Genomic DNA, 17,873 nt, shown 5'->3' with positions numbered 1-17,873 from the left:
GGGTTGGGAGTGCTCACCTGAGGAACTCCTGCAGGCAGGTGTCACAGAAGCGGTGTCCGCAGGTGGAGACCCGCACGGGTTCCCGCATGGGCTTCCCGCACAGCGGGCACAGCACCCTCCGCCGCGGCCGCTCCAGCAGTTTGTAGTCGTAGCCCGGCATCACGTCCCGCTCCCGGCCCCGCTCCGCGCACCGCTCCGCAGCCCGGAGCCGGCTCCGCCCCGGGGCGGTGACAACCGCAGCGACACCGCCCCGAGCCCCGCACGGCGGGCGGGGAGAGCGCGGGGGTCGGGGGGCACCGAGTGGGGCTGCGGCCGGGGCTGCCCTAGGGGGGATAGAGGGGTTGGATGGGGTGGGGTCGTATGGGATGGTGGGGACGGGATGGGGGTGTATGGGATGAGGTGGGATGGGGTGAGATGGGATGGGATTGTATAGGATAGAGGGGGGTGGGATGGGATGGGGTGAAATGGGATGGGATGGGGTTGTATGGGATGAACTGGGATGGGATGGGGTTGTAGAGCTGTATAGGATGGAGTGGGACGGGGTGAAACGGAATGGGACGGAGTGGGGTGGGATGGGGCGAGACGAGATGGGATGGGTTGGGGGGTTGTGGAGGAGGATGCAGTGGGAGAGGATGAGATGAGATAGAGCGGCAAGGGCAAGACGGAATGGGGCGAGGTGGGAGGGGACGCAGAATAAAGGCAGGTCTGTCTCAGCCCCCTCCTCGCCCTCTCAGAGCCGAGCAGCATATGGGAGCGTTCGCCCGTTTTCCCCAGGGATGAATGAGCAGCACCAGCTGACGGCTGCCAGCACGTGCTCAGCCCCCACAGCCCCCGCGTCGGGCAGCAGCGGCGCGGCCAAACGTGCTGGCAGATTTCCATTTGCACGTGGAGAAGGAGGAGGAGGAGGAGGAGGAAGAGGAGAGGGGTTCCTGGGGGACCTCTACCGCTTGTCACTCACCGAGCTCACGGTGCAGCTCTGCCTTCAAGTCGAGCCCCACGGCAGCCCTGGGGAGGGAGGCCGTCCCCAGTGACACCGCGCTGCTTCGGGGCACCCCGAGGGCGAGCAAAGCGCAGCTCAGCTTTAACCCGCACCCCGAGAGCCTGGAAACACGGCCTGCCAAAAGAGCAGCGGGGCAGCACGGAGAGCAGCAGAGCAGGGGCAGGCGCTGGGTGCAGCCCTCCCAGCTGGCACCGTGCGGCCTTTGTCCCAGCTGGGTTTGCCCGGAGCCCCAGGGCAGGGCCCAGACCCGCGGCCCATATGGGGCTGTGGGGTCCTGCTTCCCCCCCCCGCCTTGGCTGTATTAGCTCCATCTCTTTGATGTTTGCAATTATTTTTTTTTTCTCTCTCTCTTTTCTAACCTCGCTCGAAGAGCATCTCGGCTAATTAGCCGGGAGCTGACAAAGCCATCAGAAGGCCCTGGGGGTGCCGGCAGGACGGCAAGGAGGTGTCAGACCCTGCAAACAAAGACCCCCTCCCCTCCCCTCATTTCCCCCTCTCCCTAATGAACCCCCCGTCCCCTCCTCGACATGCCAGCCAGGCGTTTGGCTCGCACGCTGGTGACACTCCACCTCCGGGCAGGGCAGCTGCCTTTGTAGAAGCAATATGCTGCCCGTCCGCCGTGACAGCTCCGTCCCCAAACCCATCTGGGCTTCCTGCAGCAGCATCCCTGCGTCTGGGTTAGCATCAATCAGAGGATGGAAAAGCAACGCTTTGGCTTCTAAAGCTGAGCTGGAAAGGAGGGCTGGGGAAAGGAGCGGGGCCGGCTGGCTCCCTGGTTTGGGGACTTTTTCCCCGCATTGGGGCAGAGGAAGGATGGGCAGACGCCGCCGTTCTGCAAAGCCTCGTGGGAACGGGGCTGGGAGCAAGACAGGGGTGCCAGAACCAAATCAAATCAGCTCAGGGATCAGCGGGAGGTTTGGGCTATTTCCTGCTGACAGCAACGGCCCGAGGTCAGCGGGATGTGTAATCTTATCAGGCACGGGAACAAGCATCCCATGGCTCCTGCCTGCGTGCGGCTCCCCGGGGCCGGCCCTCCCACTTCTCCTGGGGGGAAACGAACAGGACTGGCCCCGGTTGGGGATGGAGGGGGGGGCACAAGACGGGAGCGGGGGCCCTGGCCCCAGCACCTCGCTCCTCCGCCGGCAGGAAGAGCCGACCTCTCCCAGTTGTTTCCAGCGGCGACAAAACAAGGCTGTAAGAAGGGAGAAGCCCCGATTCTGAGCCCTGCAGTTTTCACCAGGAGCTTCTGGTAGGGAAAACAAAGCAGCAGACGTGAGGAATGCAACTGGCCTATTTGCCGGGGCTGCTCGCTGCCTGCGGCACACGGACGTGCCTCGGCTTGTCGTTTCAAGAGCTATTGTTGCTCGGGGCTGGGGGCCTCTTTGTTTCCTTTACCCTTTCGCCAGGCTCGGTCACAGCCCGGTATTAAATTATTCAAATCATCTCGCCGGCCTCCACAGCTGAAGGGAGAGGGCAGGCTGCGAAATCCCCAAGGCTGCAGCCTTGGTGGGCAAACCCCCAGCCCAGCACCAAGCACGCAGGTTCTCCCCCTTCCCCGGGGTGAAAGGTGCCAATATCCGAGCTGGTGCCACCTCCAGCCCAGGCTCTGCACTGCGAAGCCATAGAACAACCCCTCAGTGCCAGCGCATTGTGGGGGGAGAGGGGGTTCACCTCCACTTTGGCAGCCCTGGGGCACGTCCATGCCGCTGCTGACGAGGCAAAAGGTGGCAGAGATTTGTGGCCCAGGCACCTGCCAGCCCCGCTGAGGCTGGAGCAGGAACCTGCTCTTATTGGGGTGTATTTATTTGCACATGGCGTGGGGAGCCCCGGGAGAGGCTGAAGGCCGCGCAGCCAAGAGGGAACCGGTGCTGTAAGAGCTGGTGCTGCCCACAGCTCAGCACGAGGAGAAAAGACCAGGGCCCAGAGGGGCTGTGAGGCAGCTTCACCCTGCCCTGCAGTTATCCCGGTACCCAGGTCGGGCTGGAAGCAGGGAACACCTTCCCCTCCACCGGCACCGTCCCCACAAGCTGGAGCACAAGGAGAGTGCCAAGGGACTGGCAGAGCCTTTGAACGCACGTCAGCTTCGTGGGATAGCAGGGTGTAACCACCTGAAAAGGCAGCTCCACCAGCAACAAAGAGGCAGGGAAAAACCCATTCACCCACCCAGGCAGGAGCCAAGGAGGGAGGCCGTGTCTGCGGCCAGGGCTGCACACGCCTTTCCCGGCCGGACAGAACCTGCTCCATTCCCAGCCAGAGCCTGGGAGGCAGAGAGAGCAGGAGACCTGCTGAAATTCATTACCTTCCACGTGACGGAGGGATCGGCCGGCTCCTAGCAGAGCCCGGCGAGGTTTCCCTCATTGAAGACAGGAAAAGATCACAAAAAATAATTAGAGAGATTCCATCTCAGCCAGCTTATGAAAGCACTGACTTTATACACAACGGATTGGCAGCGGCACAAAGATGGATGTGAAAGGCAAAAGCATTTGCCATGTCAGATCAGAGACAGAAGCTCATCAGAAAATGGCCCAGGGCAGATGTAAGTTTAAAAAAAAAAAGGGGGGGGGGAGTGGAGGGGAATAAAAGAGAGAAAGGAAACGACCCTTCTAGAGATTAAAAGAAGTAACTCCTGTCTGCGGCACGGTGATGTGCCCCCTCCTGCCTGCAGAAAGGATCCCTGGTGGAAACTCATCATCCCCCCGTAGAGAGCTGGGTTAAAAAGCTTCCATTAGAGACAATCGCTCGCTGTGTCTTGCTGCCTTGCACTAGCTCGGCCCGGAGCCAGGCGGCAGCAGGATTTAGGGGCCCCGAGGACAAACATCAGCTGGAGGATGCTCAGCTGGGCTCCTGGGGCTGTGGGAGGCTGTAATTGGAGAGCCCCGGGCAGCACTTCGGGAGCGGCCGCGCTGCACAAGCGAGATGCTGCTCGTGTCGGGTTCGGGCAGCCGTGCAGGCCAGGACCCTTGGAAGCGTGATGAACAGCTCAACAAATGGGCAAAACTGCTTCAAGGGGGGGGGGATGGGAAAGGACGGGCTTGTCTAATTAGAAAAGAGGTTTGCACTTAGTCACCCGGCGCAGCGCCTGGGGCTGTAACTCCAGACAGTGCTGCGCAAAGGCTGACAGCTCTCTCAGACACCGAGCTGTCAGCCTGGGCCTTGTAACCAGAGAGAAAAACAACCTCTGTGCTCATCACCAACGGCACAGGAGAGCCCTTCTGCACCCAAACACAATTCCAGCAGCGAGAGCCACTGAACACTGGCAGTCCAGCACAGCACAGCAGTCCTCAGGCACTTCAGGGTCACAGCGAACCTCGCTGATCCACGAGAGCAGCTCTGGTTCTGGGGGAACCATCGTTAGGAGCTCCCTGCTGCGGAGCAGGATCTGGGGACAGGCACGGCAGGAGGAGCCTGCAGCTGAATGGCAAGGCTGGGTGCTGTCCCTCTCACTGGGACGGTGACTCTTCCACGGCGGCTGAAACACAAAAGGCAAGAAGGGACGAGCAATGCAATCCCTGTCCCTGTGGTGGCACAAACACACAGAGCACAAGCAGGAGGAAAGAAAATATCTCGAGGCTTGCACCACCCTAGTCCTCTCCAGCTTCTCCCAGCTACTCCAGGCCTGTGTTTGCAGCGGGGTTGAGAAAAGGGTGCAGCAGTGGCCTCATGATAAAGTGGGCACCAGTCCAAGCCAGTCAAACTGTGCTGGCCACAGGGGAGGAAACCACTCTGCAGCCCCAAAGGTGGAGCGCAGCTCCCAGTGCCAGCACTCCCTCCCAGCTCCCACTTGGACCTAAAAGTGGCAGTAATACCAAATGTGTCACCAGCTCGTGGCTCTCTCAGGAAAGGTTTCCAGGCAGACTGAGCTGCATGGAAGCCCAAAGTGAGAACTTGGAGCCTGCTCCTGCAGGGCTGCAGGTGGGAGCCCACAACCCAGCTGCAGAATGACTCCAGCAGCAGAAGGGGCCTGCAGCTTGCAGCCTTCCTGCAGGAACTTTTACTCCCACAACAAATGCCCCGCACGAAGACCTTTCCCTGTCCCCTCCATGGCAGCACATGTCATGTGAGAGCTCAGCAGGGCCAATTTCACTGTGCTGGGGCAGTCAGCTGGGCCTCCTCCCCTGCGGGGTGTAATTAGCCTCCTTGAAGTGGGCTGGGACTGGAATCCCTCAGCCCAGTGCTGAGGCCATAATCAGACCAGCAGAGGAGGAAGAAAGGCCCCTCCAGCAGTCTGGGCCAGGCTCCCATCTTACTCTCAGGCAACGGAAGGGCAGGTCACACCATGGGCACGTTTTAACCGTGCAAGGATGCTGCTTTTGGCCCGAGCAGAGAGGAACCACAAAACCATGGCTATCTTTTCCAAACCACAACGGAGATCCAGCAGCCAAAATGACGCCTCAAATCTCAGCTTCTATTTCAGCAGCAGCAATTAGAGAGCTGCTCTTTTTGGCTACTCGCTGGACCGTCGGCGCGCCAGCTCCCCACCAGCTGCATCCTGGCCAGCCCCCCTATTTGGGAGTGTGCAAGTCTGCCTCTCTGCTCCGACAGTGCAGTGGAAGAGGGAAATGTTTATGTGCTTTAAGTTATTTCTGTTCATCTACAGCTCTAGATGGACTAGAATAATACATAGCTTATATGCCAGGGTTACTCGGTACAGCATCTCAAGGCATCGTGTCTGGCTGGGACCTCAGAGCAGGAATCTCAGTAGCAAAGCCCCTACTCACGCTTTACAGCCAGCAGTGTGTTCCCATGGCAGCAGGCTACGGAGGTCACCACATATGGATGCGTCTCCTCCAGCTGCACAGGCCTCGGCGTTCCCGTTTCCTCATCCTTCCTGCCCAAGCGTCCCCTGGCTCCTTTCCCCCACGTGCACACCTCGCCGTCTGCAGAGGGACAGAGCTTGCTGCACGCACAGCTCCTGCAGTCCTCACCAGGACTTGGGAGCTTCAGCCTCACCTGCTCCAATGGCCACAGTGAAGGCATCCCCACAAGCCACCACAGTGACCTTCATGGCCTGGAGCCCCACGACCAGGTGGGGCACGCGACTGTTGCGGCAGGAGTTGGTGCCCAGCTGCCCGTGTTGGTTGCTCCCAAAGGTGTAACACTGTCCAGAAGCTGATGAGAGATGAGAGAAACAACCCTATGTCACCCAAGGATGCACAGTAACCCCTTTGCTCTCTATCATGCTGAGCATCCTGCTCCACAGAGCTCCAAAACTGGGAGCAGGGTGTACTGAGCCTCTCTTAGGCCTCTACCTACAAGAAAGGGAGGCAGGAGGAGGACAGAGAAATGCAGTCTCCTCTCAGGGATCTGGGCACGCACCTGTGACTGCGGCTGAATGTGCTGTACCAATGTCAGCGCACACAACTGGCTCTTGGTTCAAGGGAGCTGACTGGGCACATGTGAACACGGTGGCCTCTTCTACCTGGTCCTCTGGGGAAGGTTCCTCTGCTGAGCTGATCCGATCTAGGCCCAGCTTGTTACACCTGCAAAGAAAAAAGCACGGCTCAGAGCTGGCTGAATCCAGCATCAAATCTTGCCCTAGCATAACTGCACCACCAGCAACAAGCAGGATCTCACAGAGATGTCTGCTAGACTCTTGCTCCCTCTTCAGTGAGGGACACAGGAGGGACCTGGGGAAGCCGCAGGCAGGCTCTGAGCTCTCACAGACCCTCATTTTTCCTACCTGTTGCTCCCACAAGCAAGAATCTGGTTCTTCACTGTGAGGACCATGGAGGAATCGATGCCACAGATGACTCTGTGAGCCTCGTGCTCTGGTGGCACTGCTACCTGCTGGGGGGAGTTATGGCACTCCAGGGTACCCAGCCCAAGCCGACCTGGCAGGAGAAACACAAAGCTGCCTCCAAGAACCCAGTCTGGGACCTGACACCACAAAAGGCAGCAAAACCCAAAGCACAGGGACCTGATCTACAGTAAAGCAGCAGCAACTTGCCCACACCCACCTATCCTGGCACATCTGGAGCAGACTGCAGGCAAGCAGGGCCAGCGAGGAGGAGTGGAAACAGGCAACGGAAAGCATAAACCCTGTTCTGCTAAGCACACATCTCTTACCATTATCCCCCCTGCCCCAGGCAAACACCTCCCGTTCGTTGGAAACTGCCAGGACGTGAGATGCACCACAGGCCACCTGCACCATCTCGTAGCCCAGCAGGGCCTCCACGATCTTGGGCTGGCAGGGGAAGAGCAGCAGCCGTTAGCCGAGACCTCCCAGCCAGCCCGCCTGCTCCCATCCCTCCCACCCTGCCCCCCCCCAGTGCAGCACAGCACTGGCAACATCCCAGTTTTCATCCAACACAAACACCAGAGAATTTTTTGTTCTGAACAGCCTTCAAAGGGTTTTTTTTTTTTTTTTTTTTTTTTAGTCTACGTGCACGCAGCACAAAAGATAATGCAAACATCTCTGGGGCGGAAGAAAGCAGCCAGCACGATGCTTTGGAGAGCTGAAGGGTTGGGATTTGCCCCCCTGCCCATGTGGGGAGTGCCAGGGGCTGTTAACGCACGCTCTGAGCAGGCAGGGGCTTGGTGCAGGATGCATTTGGCTCCTCTCGTGCGGAGGAGCTGTGAGCCACAGGCTATATATTCGTTAGGGCGTGGAGAGACCAGGATCTGCACATTTCGCCCAGCCCCTGCTGTGACCTGCTGTTAAATCTGACACCTCGCCACATCGAGCCTCAATCTCATTATCTTCTTCAAGTGAAAAGCACCGTTTGCTGGGATTTGGCTGCAGCTCCCAGTTGGTGTCCCCCAGCAATAAACACTGAGCTGCTCTGGACAGAGCAGGCACAAATGAGCCAGCTGACCACAGAAACAAATGGCACCAGTCCCTGAGCTCGGCTGGCAGCCATTGGCTGCTGCCACATCCGAAGGCAGGAGAGGAAGAAGCTGGAAAGGAGCAAAGGGCTCTCAGCCCCACAGCTCCGAGCCAATCGGAAGCACGCAGCTCTTCTTTAAATACTGGCTCTTTTGAAAAATAACTTTTCTCAGTGAACCCCGGCAGCTGCAGGCCAAGAGTGAAGCAGGCAGGTGTGTGATTGGAGGCAGGCTCCAAGCTGGGAGCCTGCCAACAGCAACCACAAGGCAGCTCTTGACTTCCCCCACACTCAAAGGGATCATTGTGTAGGGGGGGGGGGGGGGGAGAGAAAGAGAGAGGCAGGTTGGGCCTTTTAAAACCCGCAGTGACAGGGAGAGGAGGGGGAGGGGGTCAGATGCCAGAGCACGCCTGGGATGCACACCCCTGGAGCTGGGATGAGCCGCCTCACGTGGCGGATAAAGCACGATCCATCCTCTAACCCTGGGGGAGCAGCATGCCCAGCACCCTCACAACAAACCTGGCTTACATCCGTGAAGTTTCCGTGCCCTAAACAGCCGTTACTGCCGCTGCCGAAAGTCATGATTATCCCCCTGTCTGGAAAGGCAGAAAGAAGTCATGTTACTGGCAACACGTGACACCCCGCAAGGCGCACACAGCCCCCAGGGCTGGCCATGGATCTCAGGACAGGCTCTGCCTGGACCCACTGTGACTCATAACGTGATGGGCCCCCCCCCCCCCCAAGGCCTTCAGCAAACTTCCAGAGAGCAGCGGCCTCGATGCGCCACGGCAGCTCACCAAACAAACATCAGATGATAACAGGAATGCGCTGTGATAACATTATGGCAGCTGTGTACGCAGGAGCTGCTAACTCCGCAGTCTGTCAAGGTGCTAAACCACACAGGGCCGCTCACCAAGCAGCCGTCCAGCAGAGCAGTGGCAGGAAACACCACGCAGAGGAAGGACAAACGCACACCTATGAAGTTTGCCATCTGCATATTTGTCATTTACTGCCCTGACCTCCAGCAGAAGGGCAAACAGTGCTCCCAGAGGATCGCTGGAAGGGCTTTGCTCCCCAAACACAGCCTAGGGCTGGTGTACATGCTTTGCTCCCAGCCAGCATGCCTTCTGGCCCACTCACCAAGGGCTTCAGACCCTGCCTTCCTGCAGCAGAGGTCAACCAGCCCTGCAGGAGCTCACAGGCCCCCATTCATGCTGCCTTCTTGCTGCAGTGCCAGTCACCATTAATCACCGCTCGTGTCACACTCACAGAGTATGTGACAGAGAAAGGCTGAGCTTCCCAAACATTCCTTGCACTGCAGGCCCCACTGTGCAAGCCAATTGTGGCTTCAAGTGACACCATGGCTAGCAGGACAAGAAACAGAAGGTGTCTGTTGCCTTCCCTGTACCAGACTGACCTTTGTGACCCAGCTGACCAGCATGGCATCATGCCTGCAGGCCGCAGAGGTCTTCACTTCACCCCAGCCCAGTGCACCTCCTGGGTCCCTCTCCAAGCAGGCATCCCAGACCGTCACACTGCATTTGTAAGCCATCTCCACGACTTCTCCAGGTGAAAGCTCAAGGCAGCAGCTCACCTGTGAGGCAGGCAGTGAAGAGATCACCGCAGGACACGTGTTTGATGGTCACACCAGACTGGCCCTCCAGAAAGCGGGACACAAACTGAGGCTGCAGCTGCTCGGTGGCTCCTGGCAGAGAAGGGCCTCCTGCAGTGCCCATCGGGGGAGCCTGGAGGAGAGAAACCAGATCAGTTCCTGTGCCTCTGTGCAGCAAGGGCTGCCTGCGAGAACTAAGCTGCCGGCCCCGTGTTTCCCGTTACTCACTTCCCACATGATGAGCCGCCCGGATTTGGTGACCCCAGCCTTCTGTGTCCTGCCAGCAGACACCTGCACCACTTCGGTGTTAAGCATGGGCAGGCGGAGTGGGGTGGTGATCCCGCTGCCCCAGGTGTAGATGGATGACAGGGGAGGAGGGATGCCTGTCCTGGCCGAGCCACCTCGAACACCTGCAGGTCAAACAGAAATCATCAGAGTGGATTCCTGACTTTCCTCCCACAGAAGGAGAAAGCCACCAGCCAGCTGGGTGCCAGCACAGCTGCCAGGCCACCAGCAGGGTCAGGCCAGCTCAGAGCACTGGTCCAAGGCTGGCACGGGGCTGCTGGGGAGCTCACTGCCAGGGCTGAGGAAACACGTGGGAACAGTTCCTTGTATTTTATCCTAGAACTGAGGGGAGCAGCAATACCACGGCTCTAGCTAATTGTTAACCAGTGCCAGCTGCACTGCCATGCACGGAGATATTCTCCCTTAGCACCCCCCTTAGCTGGTTCCCAGCCTTTACAGTAGAAGCTGCAGAAACTTGATTCAAGGGGTCAAAACCTCAAAGAGGCAGCTGGAGAAACTGCCTCTCTGGACCAGCTGCTGCTTGGTCCCCAGATCTGAGGTCCCTGTGGGCTCCTCCAGTGCTCATGGAAGGTAATATTTCTCAGCTTCTTCTCTCCAGAGGCTCAAATGCCTCTCCAACTCCCTAACATCCAAGGGAGAGGGTCCTTCTAAATGGGGGTTGTGTTGAAGGCCCTGTGCCAGCACTCACCCCTCGGCCTGGCACTGCTCACTCGTCCCCCCGTCCGGCTGTGTGTCACTGTTTGCACCGGAGCCAAGGGCTTTTCAGGCCTGCCAAACCAAAATCCATTCCTTACTGTCAGCTCAGCCCAGAGGTCCTGCAAAGCCCTTCATCACAGGACTGGGTAGAGCTACAGCAGAAGCCACAGCTGACTAGTTCACAGAACTGCCTTTGGCAGGTGTTTTAAACCACCTGAGAAAGGGAAGTTGGTGTCATTTTTCTTCCCCCTGAGCTCACAACTCTCCATTTGCAGTTACTGCTGCCCACACCTGCTGCAGCCACAAGCCACAGGGCCAGGCTTAGCTTGCAGCAGCTGCACATTTGGTAACACAGCACAGGGTCAAGACTCTCTTTGGAGCTTCTAAGATAGACAGTGAGCTGGCCTGATGCGTTGTGAGCCGTGGCAGTCCCTCCCAAGGGACACAAGCATGGCAGTATCACTTGCCTTCTCATTTTAACGCTTCCTACATCAGTGTAGAGGTTCAAAAGGGGGCGAATGCAGATGGCCTGGGCCATAATCTCATTCAGCTGAGGCCGCTTGGAAGGATCCAGGTTCAGCATGCTAAGGATGAGCTGGCGCAAGTCAGGGCTGTATCTATCTGATATTGGGGCAAATGTCCCGCTCATGATCTTCAGTACTAAGGCAGGAAGATTCTGAACAGAAAACAAAAGAGAGACATACAGTGAGTGGGAAATCAGAAGCAAGGCCAAGGAGCAAGATCTCTTCAGTGCTGCCCTCTGCCTTGACACCTTCAGGCTCAGAGAGAAGAGCGATCCAAGCATGTATTTTCATCTCTGTAAGAGACCATGGCTCTCTGTACTACGTGCAAACTCCATCTGTCTTACCGCAGCTTCAAAAGCCTTCTTGAGGCTGGCAAGTTCATAGAGTACACAGCCCAAAGCCCAGATATCACTCTTCTGGTTGTAAGGCTTCCCCTCACAGAGCTCTGGGGAGATGTAGCATGGAGTTCCCACAACCTAGACGAGACAGATAAATGTACCATGAAGCCGTGGAAGATAAGAAGAGGGAAAGAAAAAGGCTCAGTTTATAGCCCGGAGTGCTACCAATCAAAGCTTAGGGGAGCTGGGTGTTTGTTTGGCTAACAGTCTCAGTAAAAACCATGAGGATTTGCCTTTCTGGAGGCCTCAGGAACAAAGCAGCACTGTGTTACACAGGTGTAGCCTACTGTGAGTATGCCACCTTCAACCTTGCTGCCCACAGCAGCTTTCCAGAGACTATCATGGAGCCAAGACCAGTGTTTCCAGCCTGCTGCCATGGCGGTAAGTAGCTCCCCTGCAAAGCAGGGCCACCCACCGTGTAGGCTTTACTCTTGCTGCTCAAGATTTTGGAAATGCCGAAGTCTCCGATCTTGACAATCATGCGATGCTTGTCCAAGAGGATGTTCTGAGTCTTCAGGTCACGGTGCAGGATCTGCTTGGTATGCACATGGTGAAGAGCCAGGAGGATCTGCACGAAGAAGTGTAGGATGGTGTCCTCATCCAGCAAGGAGTTACAGCGTTTATGAATAAACTCCGCCAGCGTGCCCCCTGCAAAGAACAACAAAGGGATATCAGCAAGGGTGGCTGCACAGGGCAGCACAATCTCAGCCTAAAATCAAGGGATTTAGCTGTAGCATCTTAACATGCCAAGTGCACGGGAAAGAGCATGTCATGGTGGGACAGAGAGCATGTCTTCCAGTGCTCCTGGGACTATGCAGAGAACAATGGCAGCACAGTTGGTGGGACGAAGAAACAGCGAGAGAGAAGTTGCTGCTGACATATTGTCAAAGGCAGCAGGAAAAAGGAACACTAAAATTACAGCTCCTGGAGCCCTGTCAGGACACAAACCTTGATGGCAGAACAAGATAAGCCTGTTCTGCAGAAGAGAATTCTTGCAGTCCGAGAGGCCACGTGGCACTGAGAGGCCCCTGTCAAGAAGGGTAGGTCTAGATGAAGGTCTCCTGTGAAACTTTTAACAAACCCTCATGCAAATGTTGAGTTAATCTTAAACTCCATAGCAAATCTAATCAGAAATCGCACCTTCCCACACAGAGCTGTGGGACTGACAGCATGGCCAAGAGCTGACAAACAAGTGAAACCTAAACCAAGGGTGGATGGCAGCAGGTGTGTCAGAAATCTTTCCATTTCTGTTAGGAGTAGGCACAAGCCACAAAGCATAAAACCACAGAATAGCTGAGATTGGCAAGGCCCTCTGGAGATCATCAGGTCCATCCTCCTGCTCAGTCAGGGCCACCTAGAGTCAACTGCCCAGATGTCTTTGAGTAGCTCCAGGGAAAGGGACTCCATCACCTCTCTGGGTTGCCTGCACCCGTGCTCAGTCACCTGGTTCATGGGCAACTTGATGCCCACCAGGACCCATAGAAACTTTTCTCCAAAAAGTATACAATGGCCACATCTGCTCAAGAGAGCCTTATTTTGAATCTCTGGGGACACAGAGCACAGTGTGGAGCCACAGCAGCCTGACCCATAGAGAGATGAATGCCTGGCATCCCCTGGACCTGCTGAGGAACCAGTGTCAGGTTTGAGGGGTGCACCAGGCCCACCTGGAGCATATTCCATGGCAATCATGAGAGCCTTGTCCTCCAGGAAGTTCTCGTAGTACTCGATGACATTGGGGTGGCTGAGCAGCTTGAGGACCTGGCACTCGTTCTGCGCTGCCAGCCGCTCGTCCTTGCTCATCTGCTCCACCGGGATCTGCTTCAGGATGACCAGCTTCTGGTCGGCCTTGCGCAGGCACAGGTGCACGATGCTGCGGGGACAGGGCCTCAGTGGGGAGGGACGGGGCCTGGCCACCACCCCTGGGTGATGCATGGCCCCCGTCTCTCCGTGTCACCATAGTAACAGAGCCTGTTACCATCCTAGGGTAAGGGTATCGTGCCCCCCACCCCCCCTCCATCACCACGGCAACAGCCGAGGCCAGGCCCCCACCCCAGGGTGCCACACAGCGGCTGACCTTCGCGTTGCCACAGCAACAAGGCCCAGGCCCCCCGTTGCCATGGTAACAGGGCCTGCGCCTCTCACCCCGGGGTGCCACAGGCCCGGCGCCGCTCCCCCTCCCCCAAGAGTAACAAGGCCCGCCCCCCCCTCCCACGAGCCACCATGCCCGGTGCTCCGTGGGGCAGCCCTCACCCGAAGGCTCCTCTCCCCACCACCCGGATCCGTTCGTATTTCTCCATCGCTCCCTCAGCTTAGGCCCAGGCTCCCCCCGTCTCCATGGAGACACTTCCGGGTTCCGCTACGGTGGCCGCGGGGGGACAAAATACCTCATCCCGCGTCCGCCCCTCCCCCCAGTGTTTTGCAGGGTCTGCGGGGGCCGCGGCCCCTCTTCAGCCCCACCTCAAGGGCGAGGGGAGTTAATCTGTCACCCGCAGCCCTGCGGCGAACGCAGCGAGCGAGCTGCCGGGGCTAGGGCCAGCACGGAGCTGGGAGCGGGGCCCCAGGGCTGTGTGGGGTGGGGGCCCAGGGCAGCAGAGAGAGGTGCCTACCCCCGGGGCTCTCTGTTCAGCGCTTTGGGTGTGAGCAGGAACGAGGCCGAAGCCCTGGCTCCGTTCCCAGCTTCTCCCCACATTCCTGGGATGACTGGGGACAATGGGAGGCGGGCGCTGCCCTGGGGGCCTCCCCGAGGCCGAGACCCCGCGCGGGGTCAGCCCAGAACGGGAGGGAGTGGGCGGAGCCCCTTCAGCTCCGTGCCCGCAGCGGGGCCCGGCTCTACAGCCCCGGGAGCGGGGCAGCTATAGGGCCGCGCACGGGGGGCGGCTGCTCCACGGAGGGGGACGAGGACAGCGCTGCCACCCCCGGCCATGCCACGGGGCCATGCTGCCACCTAGCGACACCCAGCTCTGCTCGCGGGGGGCCCTGAGGCGGCACCCAGGGCATGCACACAGCGCCTGGGGCAGGAGCAGGGCCCACGCCAGCTGCACGTTGCACACGTGCAGTGCCCAGCACTCGGGCAATGCCTGGCACACACAGTGCCCCCCCCACGTGCAATGCCTGGAACACGCGCGTGCCATACCCATAGCGTGCAGGTACGATGCCGTGTGCACACACAAGCAGCACTCATCGCCACTACGTGCAACAGCACCCAGTGCACATCTGCAGTCAGCATCCCAGTGCGATATGTGGTGTGGGTGCATGCGATGCTTTGCATGGGTATGCAATGCTCAGCATGGACATGCAATGCCCAGTGCATACACACAGGTGAGTAGTGCCCACTACAAACTACCCAGTAGTGCTCCATATACACCTGAGCAACATCCAGCATGCACGCACAACGCTTAAAATCCCCACGTGCAACGCCCGGTTTGCACACACACTTGTGCAATGCCCTGCACAGACGCCGCAAACACCTTCAGCATGCATATGAGCAATGCTCAGCATGCACCCCTAACACTTAAACACCGTGCGTGCTACCCCCGCCTTGCACACGCGTGTGCAGCACCACTTGCCCACACACGCGCGCAATTCCCAAGCGCATGCGCAGCACTGCGATGGGCGTGTCCGCCGTGAGGCCACGCCCCTTTCGTGTAGCCACGCCCCCTGGCGGCCCCGCCCCGCGCCCGGCAAGCCGCGCCGCCGCGCGCCCCGCGCCGTGCCCCGGAGCTGGGCGCGATGGGCCCGGGCTGGCGGGCGCCGTCGGCCGCGCTGGTGGGCGGCAGCGTGGCGTTGTTCGGGGCGCTGAGGCGGGCGGCCCTGGCCCTGCCCCGACCCGCTGCCGTGAGGAGCCGACCCGGGCGGGTTTGGCGTTGGAGGAACCTCCTCGTTTCCTTCGCACATTCCGTGCTCGCCGGGCTGTGGGCCCTACTCAGGTACCGGGGGTGGGTGCGGGCCCGGGGGGTGATACCGCGGGCAGCCCAAGCGCAGCTCTCCCGCACCCCGAGAGTGCAGAACGCCCTGCTTCCCTCTCGGGCACCGTGGCGGGATTGGGGTCCTAGGGATGAATCCCGACAGCAGCGCTCGGCCTCACCCCATTTCCCTCCCCGCAGCCTTTGGCAGTCCCCGGAGCTGCTCTCCGACATCCAGGACGGGTACAGCGTCTCAGGGCACCTGCTGGTCTGCTTCTCCTCAGGTGAGCGCTCGCTTGCTCCAGGGCCTCTGTGCCTCCGTCAGCGGGAGGGACCTCCCTGGGCACGGCTCTCCCTGCAGGCACCTCGAGTCCCTCCCGCTCCCCCTTCCCACTCCCGCTCTTCTCTTACCTTGCAGGCTACTTCATCCACGACAGCCTCGACATCATCTTCAACCAGCAGTCCCGCTCGTCCTGGGAGTACCTGGTGCACCACGCCATGGTGAGTGCGGCTGTAGGGAAGGTGACGCTGCCCTGCGGGGAGGTGACATGCCACCTTAGGGCTCAGCCAGCCCGGAGCCCTGCCCACGCCTCGCCCTGCCTGCCAGGTGGGTTGTGCAGGCAGCAGGCAGGACGGCTGCCAGCGCCCGGAGACAGCCAGGCTGCGAGGGCAGAGCTTCCCAGCACCATCGGTCCTCGGGGAAGCAGCTCGTGGGATTGGCTTCCCTTGGTTTGGGTGCTGTAAGGGTTATAGGATCTCACGGGGAGGGCTGTGCAGGGTGTGGGGTGCTGACCTCACTGTGCCTCCCCCCCCCCCCCCCTCCGCAGGCCATCTCTGCCTTCGTCTCACTCATCATCACGGGCCGCTTCCTGGTGGCGGCGATGCTTCTGCTGCTGGTGGAGGTGAGCAACATCTTCCTCACCATCCGCATGCTGCTGAAGATGAGCAACGTGCCTTCCCCGGCGCTCTACGAGGCCAACAAGTACGTCAACCTGGTGATGTACTTCGCCTTCCGCCTGGCGCCCCAGGCGTACCTCACCTGGTACTTCGTGCGCTACGTGGAGGTGCAGGGCCAGGGCGCCTTCCTGATGGCCAACCTCCTGCTGCTCGACGCCATGATCCTCATGTACTTCTCCCGCCTCCTCCGCTCCGATTTCTTCCCCTCCCTGCGTAAGGGATCCGCGGGGAGAGACGTGGATGGCGAGAAGTTCCTCATTGACTGAGTGAGCCGCGCGCGCTGGGGACCGGGGCTCTCCGTACCTGCTCTATGTGCCTTAGGGCTCGCTCCTCGGCCGCGGGCCCTGCGTTCACCCGCTCTGCTGCCTGTAAGCGCTACCCCGCTGGAACCAGCCCGACAGCCTCGCCGAGCCACGGGGGTGCCACCAAAGCTGGGGGCACAGCCAGCGGAGGAGCAGCCCAAGCCGGCTTCCACGCCAGCACGGCCAGGGGCGTCTGCGAGGGAAGGGCTGAGCCTCACCCGTGGCGGCGCTGGGTGTTCTGTGCATTAAATGGGTCTGGTTACTGCTGCCGCAGCACGCCTCAGCTGGCTCTTGTGTGGGGTAGAGCGGTGCCAAGGGGAGGATGACGAGATGGGGACATGGAAAGGACGTGCCCCCGCTCCCCGGGGAGGGTGCAGTTCTGCAGTTCACTTGGGTTTAGGGAGCCCACGGGGATGCTTGGTCCTAGCGCTGCGCTCAGTCTCCCACAGACCAATCCCTCTCTGTTCATTTATTTTTTCAGGGACCCCTCAATGCTTGGCATCCCTCAGCCCCGGGGCTGTGCAAGGAACAGGTGAGGGGACACGGGGCAGAGATGAGGGCAGCAGGAGCGGTGGGAGCCCCGCTGCAGTCCCCGACCCGCCTGTCTCTGGGCTGGCGGCGGGGAGCCTGGCTGGGCTGCATGACTCACCCAGCAGCCACGTGAAGTGGAGCTGGCATGGGAAAGCTGTGTAAGGCCACAGCTCTTCCTGGAAGATTGCTGCACACTCAATCCCCCGGGGCTGCCATCACCAGCACTGTGCAGCTCCAGCCCCCTATGAGCACACCAGACGGACTGCGGCAGCAGCCACCCCTCTAACAACCAGGGTTGAGCTCTCTAAGGCAACGGGGCCAGAGCTGGTCCAGCCCATCCTGTGAAGCACCAGAGTGCTAGGAAGGCAAATCCTGCTGATGCGACAGCTCCAGGATCACCCTGGACTGACATAAGCAGCAGGGCTTAGAGGGACTCCTACCCAACCCCTGCTCCAGGGCAGGATCAGTGCTTACCCACACCACCCCCAGCTCAGGTGGACGTAGAGCTGCAGATCAAGTGGAAGCAGCAGGGACTCACCCTGCCTCCAGATGGCTGGGAAAGCCCTGCAGTGCCGGGTACCCCCAGGGGGCACTGACCCTATTGCTGGCACAGGGGGCTGCATGCTGGGAGCAGCCTGGCAGCCGGAGGGGAGATGCAACGTGTGGGACCGTGCGTGGGCTGGGATCTACTCACGTTCCAAACCAACCACTTCAACCCCTCCTCACTCAGTGCCAGATCAGAAGCAAGCAGGCCCTGAACCGAGCTGCAGGGTCTCCTCCTGCCCCAGCAGGCCCCAGTCTTACCACTAGAACATCCCAAC

General features: G+C 59.6%; 3 protein-coding genes across 7 annotated transcripts in view; 1 reads left to right on the top strand and 2 right to left on the bottom strand.

Annotated features, from left to right (window-relative positions):
* The window catches only part of TRAF4 (TNF receptor associated factor 4), a 4,402-nt gene extending 4,172 nt beyond the window's left edge, over positions 1 to 230 (bottom strand). Inside the window, exon 1 of the mRNA XM_021415791.1 lies at positions 18 to 230. Coding sequence (XP_021271466.1) covers positions 18 to 160 — 143 coding nt within the window. The 5' untranslated portion in view covers positions 161 to 230. The remainder of the gene's footprint in view (positions 1 to 17) is intronic.
* NEK8 (NIMA related kinase 8) lies at positions 3,409 to 15,795 on the bottom strand. Of its 4 annotated transcripts, none has more exons than XM_021415788.1 (15): positions 15,674 to 15,795; positions 13,025 to 13,230; positions 11,776 to 12,008; positions 11,307 to 11,438; positions 10,906 to 11,114; positions 10,431 to 10,510; positions 9,665 to 9,846; positions 9,419 to 9,569; positions 8,344 to 8,420; positions 7,067 to 7,184; positions 6,681 to 6,831; positions 6,317 to 6,480; positions 5,951 to 6,109; positions 5,719 to 5,877; positions 3,409 to 4,469 (listed from the first exon to the last, which is right to left on the bottom strand). In XM_021415788.1, the coding sequence occupies exons 2-15, from the start codon at positions 13,158 to 13,160 to the stop codon at positions 4,441 to 4,443; spliced, it is 1,980 nt and encodes a 659-aa protein (XP_021271463.1). In that variant the 5' UTR covers positions 13,161 to 13,230; positions 15,674 to 15,795; the 3' UTR covers positions 3,409 to 4,440. The 4 variants fall into 4 exon arrangements, with proteins under 4 accessions (XP_021271463.1, XP_021271459.1, XP_021271462.1 ...); XM_021415784.1 differs by lacking the exon at positions 15,674 to 15,795 and adding an exon at positions 13,967 to 14,064; XM_021415787.1 differs by lacking the exon at positions 15,674 to 15,795 and adding an exon at positions 13,611 to 13,771.
* Positions 14,377 to 16,794, top strand: TLCD1 (TLC domain containing 1). Of its 2 annotated transcripts, none has more exons than XM_021415790.1 (4): positions 14,377 to 14,678; positions 15,464 to 15,546; positions 15,681 to 15,763; positions 16,090 to 16,794. In XM_021415790.1, exons 1-4 carry the CDS (start codon positions 14,512 to 14,514, stop codon positions 16,483 to 16,485), a joined length of 729 nt encoding a protein of 242 aa, XP_021271465.1. In that variant the 5' UTR covers positions 14,377 to 14,511; the 3' UTR covers positions 16,486 to 16,794. The 2 variants fall into 2 exon arrangements, with proteins under 2 accessions (XP_021271465.1, XP_021271464.1); XM_021415789.1 differs by lacking the exon at positions 14,377 to 14,678 and adding an exon at positions 15,046 to 15,286.

This window comes from Numida meleagris, chromosome 18 (genome assembly GCF_002078875.1).
Source record: "Numida meleagris isolate 19003 breed g44 Domestic line chromosome 18, NumMel1.0, whole genome shotgun sequence".
Lineage (NCBI taxonomy): Eukaryota > Metazoa > Chordata > Aves > Galliformes > Numididae > Numida > Numida meleagris.
The sequence above is the reverse complement of the archived record's forward strand: the minus strand, read 5'-3'. Positions and strand labels throughout refer to the sequence as shown.